At 41.0% G+C, this 13,799-nt stretch overlaps 1 protein-coding gene across 4 annotated transcripts; it reads left to right on the top strand.

Moving 5' to 3' along the window:
* NUB1 (negative regulator of ubiquitin like proteins 1) lies at positions 1–13,734 on the top strand. Of its 4 annotated transcripts, XM_050971695.1 has the most exons (16): positions 1–179; positions 1,563–1,706; positions 2,344–2,461; positions 2,548–2,709; positions 3,973–4,031; positions 4,570–4,640; positions 5,384–5,566; positions 7,064–7,152; positions 8,126–8,232; positions 9,102–9,288; positions 9,656–9,763; positions 9,932–10,084; positions 10,976–11,122; positions 11,409–11,504; positions 12,261–12,453; positions 13,072–13,734. In XM_050971695.1, the coding sequence occupies exons 3-16, from the start codon at positions 2,345–2,347 to the stop codon at positions 13,233–13,235; spliced, it is 1,836 nt and encodes a 611-aa protein (XP_050827652.1). In that variant the 5' UTR covers positions 1–179; positions 1,563–1,706; position 2,344; the 3' UTR covers positions 13,236–13,734. The 4 variants fall into 4 exon arrangements, with proteins under 4 accessions (XP_050827652.1, XP_009084040.1, XP_050827653.1 ...); XM_009085792.4 differs by lacking the exon at positions 1,563–1,706; XM_050971696.1 differs by lacking the exons at positions 1–179; positions 1,563–1,706 and adding an exon at positions 245–730 and having other exon boundaries at positions 9,102–9,286; positions 9,705–9,763.
* Positions 13,735–13,799: the final 65 nt, after the last annotated feature.

Consider the following 13,799-nt stretch of genomic DNA (forward strand, 5'->3'; position numbering starts at 1 on the left):
TCACCCACGTCACGCCCGTCTCCCTGGGCCTTCCGGGCTGCCGTAGGAGCCGCTGCCGATCATCTCCCTCAGGGACCGCGGCCCTCGCCTCCCTCCCTGCCGGGAAGCAGCTCCGGGAGCAGCTGCGTCGGCCCCCGAGCTTCCCCCGGCGGCGGCTTTGCCGAGCCCGCTGGGCGCAGGTGGGTGCCCGGGGCCGGGGCTGTCCTGGCAGCGCCGCGGTGCCGGCGGGGGACTGGCGGTAGCGGCGCTGTCCCGGCACGGGAGGCGCTGGAAGTGCTCCCGGGGAGGGATGAGGATGCCGAGGCCCGCAGGGATGGGGCTGCCGTCCCTGAGGGTCTGCTCTTGACGCTGTTCCAGTGCTTCCCCTCGGTCAGCCGCGGTGAAGTGTGTCAGAGCTGTGCCTGCCTCCTTCGTAGGGGAAATTGATGTGTCCTGCTTTATTATCCACCCATCCTGACAACCCCCTGCTCCTTCCGTCAACAATTTGCCTTTTGAACCTGGTTGCTGCATCTTAGGTCACGCATCTCACTTCTCCCCTTGTGTCATGTCACGTAAAACTGGCCTAAGAGGGTGACATTTTATTTACAAAAGCTGAGTCTTGCATTCAGAGCGTTTCTGGGGAAATACCCCCATTGTTTACTCCAGTGAGTTTTGAGAAAGTCCCTTTAAACTCGTACCGAAAGTGAAATTGCCTCGGGAGCTCTTGTGGCGTTTCATAGCTGATGGAAGAGTAAGTCACGAATGTTTTTGCTATGGATTCTAATGTAATTTAGTGGTGGCGTGATGGAATTTATTGTAAGTGTTACAAATGTTACATATAAAATCATAGGTTTCATGTTTGTGAAAGCAAAAGTTTTATTTTTTAAATAGAGTGTTAGTAGGAATAAGTTTAATTGGAGACTGCAGTGGTGCTTTCTGTTTTGATAGTTTAATTAGAAATCACAAACTTACCAAGCTCCAGTATTGATAAACAGATGAATGACCAGTTTATAAATGTCACCTGTATTTGCAATTCTTAGTCTTAAGTATAGATTACAATTTAAAATTTTATCTGAGTGACCCAAAACCATGAGTAACATTTTTTTGCAAATGTTAAGCAGAATTGTGGCTATAAAAATTGTGGGTCTTCAGCATAACTTAAAATGGTTACAGGCTGTTAATGAGAATTCCCTGGTGTGTTTTGGGAAAGGGGGAAAGCTGCATTAATAGCTACAGTGCCATGTTTTGAAAATTGAGTGGTTTTGTCACTTTTAGCTTTGTAAATGCCATTGTTTGCTTTGGCTCTCAAATAATAGCAGAGGCATCCCAGCAGGAAAAAGAATGTGTGTTTTTCTCTGCTGGTTTTGACAGACACTGTACAAATTACAGCAATGCAGCTGGAAGGGTTGTTAAACCATCCACTTGTCCAGTTCATCCCTCTGACTCCTGTTTAGGGGAAACAGTTGTCAGTGCAGCTTGCAGGGAATTCTTTGTAGTTCAGTAAAGCTGGGCTTGAGGTAAAGCTGACTGGTAAACTTGTCATAAACTGAATATTTGCCTGCTTTTCCCCCGCCCTCAAATAGTGTTTTTCAGAGCCAGGAGCAGTTTTTGAAACTCTTCCCTTTTCTCCTGAGAGCTGTGTGCCAATAAACAAGAATGAAAGATGGAAACTACTCTGAAAGAAAAGTGAAACTGATTAATTGAATTTCATGGCCACCTTAGTGCATGTATGCCAACATTTTCAATGCTTTTCTGTCTAATTTAAAGGACCTTTTCCATATGATTCCCAGTGTCCAAGAGCCACAACATGCTTTATCATGCACCTGGAGTTTGGTTTTTTTTTTCTGTTGAGATCTCTGCACCCAGCTTTCTGTGCCCTCTGTGTGTCTTCCCTGCTTTTTGGGATTTTCCCAGGGTCATGCTTGGTTTTTTCCCAGGGTCATGCTGATTAACTCAGAGTTTCCTGCTTTGTCTGAGCTGAATCAGAATTGGTGGATCCAGAGCAGGGCAGAACAACTGAATTGTCAATTTTGATGTTTTGACTGCAATTCCAGTTCACATGACGGGATAGGAAGAGGTTTAATTTTTCTTGAAATGGCAGGGGCCTTGTAAGTTATCCTTACTCTGACCCAAATTTCACCCTCTTTTCAATTATTTTTTCCCCCATTTTTTCTCATAGTTTGGCCTCAGTTTCCCCTCCCCACCAAAATGCATGGAATGAATTTAATACTCATCATTTATTGCAGAATTCCAGAATGTCACTTAGACTTCTTGAAAAGCAGAATATCTACTACAGGAATGCCATATTGAAGGATTGTTTATTTTTCTCTCTTTTCCCTTCCAACTGTGCTTTTGCTTTAAAAGAATGGCACAAAAGAAGTATTTGATAGCAAAACTGACAAGCTGCTTAAGAGAGGACAAAATTCAGCTATGGAAACCACCATATACAAATGAAAAAAAAGAAGCTGGTGAAGAGATGAAGGTAAATATCTTCTCTGAGTTGATGTCATACATCTTCCGTGTCATACTGCTGGTGCATTTTCCCAGTTTTTCTTGTCATTTTTTCAGGAACTTGTACAAAAATATTCATCCAAGCTGAATATCAATAAGAATGATACAGAGAATATGCTGGAAGAAATACGGTGTAAAGCAATTGAGCGTGGGACAGGAAATGAGAATTTTAAAGTGACTGGGATTGCAAGACTTGATATATATCTGCCTCGTAGAAAAGTGAGTAACACTGCAGAAAAGTCTGCATAAATAGCTTTACTTTGAGGTTTGAGTAGGTTTATTTGAGTTTTTTTTTTACTGCAGCTTTTTCAGGTATTTTGTATGAGTGTTCCATGTCAGGTACAGAAAAAATGGAGAGGGGGAAATTACATATTTTAGTTTCCCAGGTCTATGGGAATATCATGGCAAAGGAATATAATATTGAAGAGATTAGTGATTTTTCCCTTTAGGATTTAATGGCAAATAATCTTTCAATTAAGAAAAGTAAATTAGATTTAAGTGTCTATTTCAGTTTGATTCCATCTGATGGAACTGCTTGTATTAGCAATAAAGAGCAGATGTGTTTTTTTAGCTGTAGAATACCTGAAGTTGATTCAGCATGTTGATGTCACTTGAAATTGGAAAGGAGAAACAGGATTTTCTGTTGTGATGTCACTCACCTGTTCCCTTCATAGATTCCTAGAATTACAGAGTCACAGAATCGTTAAGGTTGGAAAACACCTCCAAGATCATTGAGCCCAATCTCTACCAACCACCACCTGGTCAACTGAACCATGGCACTCAGTGCCTCTTCCAGATGTTTCTTGAACACTTCCAGGAATGGAGATTCCACCACCTCCCTGGGCAGCCCATTCCAAAGCTCAGCCTTCTAGAGCTGGCTCCAAAAATCTTCTCCAACAGAGAACTGAATTAAGTTTTGCCCTTTTAGAGTCAGGTTCCAACTTCTATTTTCATGCATAAAATACTCCTGTAGTGAAAAATAATTACCTGGGCTAAAGGGTAGAGAGTTTTAAGTGGTTGCCATGCAGTTAAAACAACCAAATAGTTTCATAATTCTACTTTATAATGCTGCTGGGCAAATAGGGGAATGAACTAATTTAAAATTCCAGTTTATCTAATCTGGGACCAGAGACACTAATAGGAATTAATCATAACCTAGCCAGTCACAGGTGAGTGGCATAATTGCAAAGCACAGTTAAGATTGGAGGTGCATAATTAAATTAATTTAAATTGTTTGGCTCTGAATTTAGATTTATTTAATTCTGAATATCCTGCTCTTATAATGCTTATTTTTAGCACTATGTAGCAAGTACAGAACTGGAAATTATTACTATGTATGTCCAGCCATAACGTTCTAAATATGATGGTTATTTGGAAAAGAAATGTTATTGTGGAACAATTAATTAAGAAAATGTCCAAAGTGTCTTCATATCATGCCTTTCTTTCCCTCTTTCTTTTCTCCACCCAATATAATTACTACAGAGCAGGAAAATCCCACTGGAGACCAGTCTGTTCATCACAGGCAAAGAGCTCAGATCCCAGTAAGTGCAATCACCCTTTGTGCGCCTCTCATGAGACACCACCCTGTAACAGAGCACTTTTAAAAAATGCAAACAAACCCACTTTTTGTTTGATTTAAGCTTTTTCTTAGCATGTATTCTCTGAACAGGATGTCCAGTGTCCCTGTAGGGCAGTTCTTCATGGGAACAGCTGTGGTTTAACAGATGGAAAACAGGAAGAAGATAGTTCTGTGTAAATCCCCAGCAAGTACCAGTGTTCCAAGTCTGTAACCAGGCAGATCCTCTGAACAGTGAACATGACTTTCTCTTTCTTTTGTGTTTCTAAGCCTAAAAAAAATCAGATTCTCTTCTGTTTTGCTTTTTCCCTTTTTGTATCCCAGGTGTTCTTTATAAAGTACATAAAGCTCTCTGATGGTGTTATTTTACTTCTAGCAGCCTTTTTTAGCAGAAATTTTAAGCCATTTATAAATACTAGTTTTTAGGTTTTATTGCTATTGAATCAACAATATTGTATTATCTTAAAAATTTATGTTCATGGATGAAATTATTCATTTCACAGGATAGCACAGGAATATGCATTACAAGAAAATGCTGTCAAAATAATCATAAATAAGAAGCAGCTTGATCTGGGTATGTATCTCTAGTTAAAGATACTTTTATGATAATTTTCTTGTTTTCTGCTTCTCAGAAGAAAATTTGCCTTGCAACTCTTATTAATTTCAGAAATTTCCAAAAAAACAGCTGTTGTATTTTTTGGTTTCTGCTTCATGGGCAATGTATTAAATTATAATAATCCAAATTCTTAAATAGAATTAGATCAATTAATGGAATACTGTAATGAATGCAGAAAATTCCCTTTTCTAGTGTTGAAACACTAAAAATGCACATTTAAGAGAATCTCTAAGTTTCTTCAAAAAGCCTTATTGTATAAGAGCATTTTCAAAGACTTTTTGTAATGTTTTGCCCATGCTCAACCTGTCAGACATGTGGGAAGTGATGATAGAGCTTTTTCTTTGCTGATGGCCCTGGAATATATCAGAATTAGAACCACAGAACTGACAGAAGGAACTTGGATTCAGTTCCCAGTTTCTCTGTCTGTACTCTGGTGATGTATGATCCTGGACATGTTCTTATTGCAGTTTTTGCCTGAAGATCAATAAACTGAAATAGAAATAATGGTATTTTTTTAAATGTTTTGAAAAAAACAAGGAATGAAACATACCAGTCACTTCAAAAGCATTTTTAAGATGCAAGACTGAGTCTGAATTTTGTTGACTGTGTCAGTAATTTTCAGGGGCTTTGAGTGAGTTCTCAAGTCTTGCAATTTCAGTAGTTCAGTAGTTGAATTGTATTAATCACACTCTGTTTTGCAGGTAAAACCCTTGAAGATCAGGGTGTCACACACAATGCCAAAGTGATGGTGCTTCAACTGGAACAGAGTGATGAGGAAACCAAAAGAAAAGTTCAGGAGGAAGAGCTTCAGTGTAAGAAAGAAAAAGAAATAAATGACAAGATGCAGAGAACTAAGAAGGGTTTGGAAATTCTGGCAGAGAGAGGTAAGTGGGCTTGTTGGATTGGGGGGGAGGTGGCTGTTCATTAATTTTTGTGCACCCAAAATTACAATCTCACAGGCCTTTCAGCATGGAAGAGTGCCTATACCATGGCTGAATTTCAGTTCCCACTTGTATGGGTTTTTACCTGCTTGAAAACTGGATTTTAAGTTGGTTAAAACTGTTTTTTTCCACCATTTTTACACAACTAGAATGCTACAAAAAACTTTGGCACTTTGAGAAGGATATAATATGAATCAATTGTTTAATTAGCACTTGGCAGTTAAGGGACTGTTGACTTGTGAGAAGCTTACATTTATTGTAGACAAAAGTACAGTGCATAATGTGTTTAAGTCATTAAACACATTTTTTTTTGTAGTTTAGCTATGGCTGTGTGTAACCATGGTTTCATTGTGCAGAGCAGCTCATTTGTCACTGTCATCTGCAACACGGCTGTGGTGTTCTCATTCCCTTGGGATGCTGATTCCTGGCAACTGTGGATTAAATTAAAGGGATCTAGTTAATTTAACAGTAATAATTCTTCAAAATGAGGTTGTGTTTGTGAGCTGCAGTGCTTGGTGGTGCGTTTAAATCACTTCTCTATTCCATTGTTTCACAAATCCACAAGCCAGGAGCTGTGAAGCTGAGCAGGTCACGAATTCCTGCCAAATGCAGAAACACCCAAACAAAGCTTCAAAGCTGGTGACTTCTGATTTCTTACCACAATATCAGATTTTGAACACATGACAGAAGTGTTTGCCTTTTTTGGACTTAAGGGGTGGTTTAGACCTCAGATTTTGAATCCTGATTTGGGTCTCTTTTTGTTTTTTGCCACTGTCAGTTACAGCCAATGCCAGAGTAAAGAGCAGAGTCTGTAATGGGCTCCCAGGCTGGAGGTTCTGTGAGAAGTGCAGTGAGGGTTTCCTTTTGTTTCACGTGAGAGAAACCACAGGGCAGAAGCTTTTAATCTCAGCAAACTTCTCCTTAACTGTCATTTGTCTACAGGAAAATAAGTCTTTTCATTGTAAATCAAATGGAAGTGAAAACAAAATTGGTAGTTTGATAACAAGCATTAAAGACATGGGGAGGGAAAATACTGAGCTGTATTTTTTTCCAGCTATTATCAACTGTGCTCAGTTGTATTTTTAAAATATTCTAGCTTTAGTTGATAAATCATTTCAAATGCTATGTTGTGTAAAACGTAGGTGTTTTGTCTTCTGCAAAAATACTTCTTTGTAATTCATGGAACTTTTGATATTGTGTCTAAATTTCTGCATTCACAAGGCCTTTTCCACAGTGACCTTTCTTGAAGTTCCTCATGTTTACCTGGCCAGAGCCACTGTTGGTATGTCCAGAAAAACAGACATGCAGCCTTTATATGTAATTCTGGGGGTTTTTGTTATATGCTGTTTTGTTTAACAATGTTACTAAAATATACTTATGGCAGCAGAGTTGCTCTGTTAAAGGTGGTGTTTAAATTTTAAACTTTTTTATATCTTTCAGAGGAGTACTTGGATCCAGACTCTGTCCCGTACCTAGATATAGCTAATCAAACTGGAAGGTCAATTCAGATTCCTCCTCAAGCTAAAAAAGTAGGTAAAAGCATCTTACAATGCCACTAAGATTGCTCTTTAAAGCTGTGGAACATTTAAAATATGGGATTGAATTACAGCCAGATTTTTTGGGAATGTAACCCTGGGCCCACTAGATACTTGTTTAATGCAAATAATCTTGAAATACAATTGAAGTAGAACTCTATAGGTGAGAATATTTCAGTCATCTGGAGACAACCTCTGATTCAAGATTTCGTTGTAGGTCTAATCTGGCACTAACCCCTGTGTGCTCCATATCTTACTTTGCGGTTGAAGACAAGCTTTAATTTTGTTGCTATTATAAATTTTGGGTGTCCTAGAAAGGCATGAAAGTAATTTGTTTCTTAGGCCTTATTTCCATTTATAAACTTGATGAGTCTGCGTGCTGTTCTGATGAAGTGCTGAATGTAATAATTCACCTGAAGACTTAAAGCATCCAGTGTTCAAGTGAAATGAGATTTCATCAGTATTGATCAAGGATCAGAGGAAATATTGCAGGTTGTTTCTATCCAGAATTATTATTACATTTTCATTTGTTACACTGTAGGAGTGTTTTCCTGACACATTCAAAATTTAGTTTTCAGTTCTGAGGCTTTTCAGGAGTTGAATTCTTAGGTTTTGCAAGATAGTTGTGATAGCAAAGCAAAACAAGTTTGGTGCTGATAGGAAGTGCAGCACCCAGAAAAATGCTGAGCTTTGTATCACCTTGAAAATCTCTCTGAAGTTGCATACTTAAAGTGAGCTTGGTCCAGCATTTCCTGTGCCAGTAACATCCATTGCTTTTAACTAGACAATATCTGACATTATCAGATGGGAGAAAAGTGTGAAGCAGTGTGAGATAGCACTGGTCTTACAGAACTGATACAGTGGTGTTTTTCTAGGAAGAACAAGGACTCTGATGGATTACTTGGATATTTCCTTTAGCTTTTTGATTTGGGGAGGTGCAGTCAAAAGTCTCAATCTGTTTTTCTAGGCACTTGTGCTGGCTATGGGTTACCATGAGAAGGGAAGAGCATTAATGAAGAAGAAAGAATATGAAATAGCACTGCCATATTTGTTGGATGCTGATAAACACTTCTGGTAAGAACATTTTGAGTCCTTGTGTCTGTCTTTACTGTCAGCCCATAAAGGAACAGCACAGCCTCTCTCTCTGCATATAAATCAGGGCCAGTTTTGCCTGGGGTTGCTCCACACTCCCTCTTGCAGATGGGAAACAGCAGATAAAGCTCTGACTTGCAGTGACAGGTGGCTTCATGTAGAACAGCTGAAACAGATACTGCCACTGGGCAAGTTAATCTTTTATAACAACATAAACAGAAACTGTCAATATTCATGTACCAGGTTATAAATTGCATTAGCTTGAGAGACAGTTACGGATATTCATTTGCAGTTGCTCTTGTGAAGTAATAATTTCTTGTAAAAGGTGGAGCAGATAGCTGAGGTCAGTAACCATACCAGGGCTTCTGCAAGTAAATTCATTTTCTATCAGCTGTCAGAGCCCTAAATTGTTCCTTTGAGATCCCAAAAGTAATACTGTCCCTGTCTGTTTCTCATCTTTGTGGGTGTGCAAGGAGACTGGCACAGTTCTGAGCATGTCCATGTGCACTGAGGCAGTTTCTCAGTCCTCCCAAAGATTACACAGGGTTTAATTCCACTGTGCTTTTAGAGATGCCATATTAAACAGTAGCCACAGCTCATTTTGTTACTGTAATGCTTTAAGATAGAGCATTGGGATCAGTCCTGGAATCAGTGTCAGTGAATGGAATGGAGGATCAGCCTTTGATTCCTGTTCCCCTGGCATCAGTTTCCTGCCTCAGATATGAAGAGTGTGCTTTCTCCAACATGAGCACACTTCTGATGTTGTTTTGTGAATGTTAAGAAGTGGTGGGGGGGAGGGGAAATAAACAACCCTCTCCCAGAAAAAAAAAATTCATTGTTTTATTTTCCAGTGAGTGTAGTACGGAGCTGCTGAACACGGTTGATAATTACGCAGTGCTGCAGCTGGATATAGTGTGGTGCTACTTCCGTCTGGAGCAGCTGGACTGCCTGGATGATGCAGAGAAAAAGCTGTCCACAGCACAAAGATGCTTCCAGAGGTGCTATGGAGAGAACCATGAGAGGCTTATTGACATCAAAGTATGCTGGGTTTGACTTAACAAGGGTGGGATTTTTTTTCTACATGTATTCAGTCACTGTTCAAGTATTGCAAGACTGGCTTTTAGAAACTTAAAGTTTTCCTCTGTATTATCAGCCTGTTTCCTGGTTCTGTAATTGTTAGCACAAGAGAAAGATTTGGCCTGGCAGAGAGGTCATGGCAAACCTGTCTTTATATGCACAGACATCATCAGGGGGTTAGGTGTGGTGCTTTATCTGCCCACTGAGTGTCACAAAGCCCAGACTGTGTCTTCTCTAAATGTGTAGAGTGTTCTATTGAAATGAACGGGTGTTCTAACACATGATTCTATCTACATGGTCCCCTCTCCTTCTTTAAACAATTCCTTAGGGAAGCTATGGTCGGGAGAAGGTTTTATTTCTACGGCTTTACCTCCTTCAAGGGATTGGGCACTACCACAGTGGCAGAGAAAAGGAGGCTGCGGAGTACATTCAGAAGGTAAGACCTTCTTTTACCTTTAGATAAAACTCTGGAGTCCTTCACTCCAGCCCCTCAGTTTGGCTTCCATCTGGAACCTGTTCTTTGCTTACTCAGAGAAACGGGGAGGCATTTTTTCTTTGTATTTTAACAGTGTAAGTGGTGTCATTTTGTCCTTCCCTTATCCAGGCATCCTCTTTGTACGGAGAGCTGTCCATAGATCCTGATAAAGTGGATCGCCTGTCACTCCTGGGCTTCTCGGAGCAGGAAGCTCGCCTTGCCCTGCGAGCCTGCCACGGCAATGTGGAGCATGCTGCCAATCTAATCACCAACAGGAGAGAGGTGAGGGCAGTGAAAGCATTAAATCACAGATCACCTGAGTTGGGGTGTCCATGAGATGTGTGTTGTGTGGCCAGGGCAGTGTGGTGCTGAGTTAAGGACCTTGGTTGTCTTGCTCTGGCACTGTTGGTGTAGCTGACAGTTGGACGTGTTGGCATAAGTTGGAAACCAAAACTTAATGCACTAACAGAGGAAGCTCTGTCTCAAAACAGATGGGACAAGAGTGCCAAAGGCCTGTGGTTGTACCACAGAAGCACATGGGAAGGTTTTGCACCAGTGTTTGCTTCTCAGCAGTGATATGGGAATAAACCACCAGGACCAAGCTGTCACTCCCTGGCTTGGCTGCCCCCTATTGTGGTCTTGTACTTGGAAGATCCAGGAGGGAAAATATTTTTTTGTGCTAGAGTGAGTGAAGATAGTGCTGTCCAGATCTGAAGTGATGTTTGGTAAGCCGAGGAGGCACTTCTAGACTTCAGACAGTGAAGTGTGGACAGAAAAGCCAACTGGCTGAGGGAAGACTGAACAGAACTCCCTGGCTCCCTGCCTGGTTCTGACTGTCTGTCCTTGGCAAGTCTTGTCTGTGGGCCCATCTGCCAAATGCGTTTGTCACTTACCACACAGGGCCTGGAATAACTGTGATGGCACCAGATCTGATCTGCAGAGCGGAAGTGTGGCGACAGGGCTGGCTCATGGGAATGCAGCTTTATTTAGGAACGAGTGTCTGGCAGCACAGTCTGTATTTACAAAAAAAAAAAAAACAAAACCAAAAACAAAAAACTTTTCCTCTAGAGATTCAAACTTGAAGCAAAAAAAATCCAAGAAACCCTTCATGCACAGGCTATGTGTTAGAGCATTCCCATGCACAGTGAGCTTGCAGTGTCTGTGCTCTTGCAGGAAAAGGCGCAGATCAGGAGGGAGGAGAGAGCTAAAAGGCGGCGGCGACTGGAGGACATCAATACCCTGAAAAGTATGGGCTACTCAGAGAGAGCTGCTCAGATAGCTCTTCAAAAGACACGAGGAAACCTAGACCAAGCCTTTAAGGTAATTGATTTTTCTGTAGAAGTAGTGTTGTACAAAAGAAATGTGGTTGGTTTTTTCTATTTTTATTGTTTAGCAGATTCTTATTTTCTGTAGTCTACATTTTTTAGTTCATAGCTACCTTTTCTGAGCTGTAATGACTGAATTTGCACTTCCTGACCCAATAAATCAGATGTCACTTAAGTTGGCTGAGGTTTGCTTATATCAACCATTGGGCTGCATACACAGCTGTGCTGAGGACTGTTGTAGCTCTGTTGCTCTATTCTGATCTCTCTCTGTTTTCTTGCAGTTTATTCTTGACAATCCTGAGTTACTCTTGGAAGATGATGATGATGATTCTGTGGCCATGGATCAGTTTCAGGTTTCCCAAGAAAGTATTGAGCAAGTAAGCAAGCTAGACCACTTGCTTTCTTGTGAGTTGGTTGACTTGTTTCTGAGTTGTGCTTGCAAAGACAGCAGATTTTCCTGAAGTAAAGCTGTACAAGTATTCTTGGACCCATGTCACTCAGGCTGTCACACTCCACGGTCTGGCATCCACTCACTCTTCATGCTGAAGTCACTGGGGCTAACGTAATTTGTGTGTACCTCCTGCCCATTGCACCAACCTGCCATGCATGGGTGTGGAGGGAAAGTGTGTGCACTGTAATGCTCTATCCCCAAAAAGACAGCAAAAGAGAAATTTATTCAAGTCTCTAAACTCTGCAGAGCAAAAGGGAAAGAGCTGGAATGTGTATTTCTCATGACAGGCTGTCTGACAAGCTTGTCTGTAGTTAGGGTGGCTGTGTAATTGATGTCAGGCAAGAAAACTGTATTGCCTAGGATAAACACATGCACCCCCCTGATACACTGGATTGTTTTGAAGTTTCCTTTTGAAAACAGAAAAAAAAAATTGGTCTGGTACAGGACAAGAGCCTCTTGATCCTGCTCAACATCCCCATGCCTTTAATAGGTCACTGCCCTGTTGTTAACTGTTCCAGTAAACCAGAGTCAGTGTCCTGGAATTCCTGGCATGCAGTGCTTTTTTTTTCTCTGTGTGAGAGGATGACTGTCAGCTGCAGATTCAGATTCTTGTCAGACCCTGGTGTCAGATGAGCTTGGATTTCCCCAGATTTCCTGTATTATTCCTTTTTCCCCCCTGCAGCTGACGTACATGGGTTTCAGCCGTGAGTCGGCAGAGCAAGCTTTAAAGGTCTTTAAAGGGAACATCCACGTGGCTTCCCAAACCCTTGCTCATTATGGGGGAGTTCTTCCCCCTTCACTGCTGCTGTCCTCAGAAGGGTCCAGTCCATCAGAGGAATCCACTTCTTCCAAGGACCTGCTCACAGAGTCTGCAGGTGAGAATGTTGCATCCAGCAGGGTGGGAAGGGAAGGCTGTTCTGGCTTTTGTAGGAAATAGTTAAGCAATTTCTGCTGAAATCATGGCACAGGGCTGCAGTAATGCCTCAGGCTGTTTTTATTGGGAACACAGTTACAGGAAGGCAGCTGTTGTTCTCTGCAGTGACAGCCACAAAGGAACCAGAGGAGACAGGTACCAGCTGCAGGCAGGTGCAGCCCAGAAGAAAAGGTGACACTCAGGGTGTTCTGAACAGGGCTAAGGAGTTTATTCCAGACCTGTGCTCTGCAGGTGGCTGACCTGCCTCCATTCTCCTTCATCCTATCCCTTACAGGATAGAACCATAATTGAGAACTTTCTACTTAAAAAGAAGATCCTTGCATATATTTTTTTTCTCATTATTTGTCAGAGCTGTATTGATCCCTGCTGTATAATTAAAGGCTTTCCCACACCATGTTTAAATAGTAAGGAGAAATGGCCATCCTGCCCTGTCCTTTGCAGAGTAATTGTAAGAGGGGGTTGTGCAGGAAGGGGCTGGCAGAGCAGCCACACTGGTGAAACAGGGAGAGCACCAGCTCCTTTCATTGGTGAATTCACTGCTGCTGCTTTTTATTGGAAGGTTCCTCTAGTTCACCAACAGATGAAGACATGGAGACTGATGCAGTCAATGAAATCCTAGAGGATATTCCTGAACATGAAGAGGATTATCTGGATTTAACACTTGAGGAAGAGGAGCAGATAATTCATGAATACTTATCCTATATACAAGTACCGCAGCACTAAATCCCATTAAATCTACTTCAGTTATATGTATTTACCTTGTCAAATTGAGTTTGGATTATAAATGCACCTTCAGTTTATCTCTTACTAAGGGCCTTGAATTCTATCAGACTATAGTTGGAATACTTAATTCCTGCTTATTTGTAACTGCTTAAAGCCAACATTTGTGATACATTGTAATTTATTGTCATAGAAAAATAGAAACATTTATTTTCAGAAGAAAATTTAATAGAACTAAACTATATTTTTATTGTGAAATAACTCAGTAAAGAAGCATTTCTATACCATTTTAAAATACCAGCTTTAAAAGAAAAATATGAGTTTGTAAACGAGAAACCTTAGCTCATGAGGCTGTAGAGGTGTATCAGCTTTCCAAGTTTTCTTCTGAAAGATTTCTAAGAGACATTAATGTATCTGTTGTGCATGGGTTTATACCGTGTTCTGCTTGTCCCTTCCTACAGGTGTTACACAGGCAATAAAGGTAACTCTGTGCTGCTTCTGCCTTCGGTGAGAGACCTCTGTGCTTTGTTTAAAAAGTGGGAACTACCTAGTAGGGCCTATCCTGGG

The sequence above is a fragment of the Serinus canaria genome, chromosome 2 (genome assembly GCF_022539315.1).
Source record: "Serinus canaria isolate serCan28SL12 chromosome 2, serCan2020, whole genome shotgun sequence".
NCBI lineage: Eukaryota > Metazoa > Chordata > Aves > Passeriformes > Fringillidae > Serinus > Serinus canaria.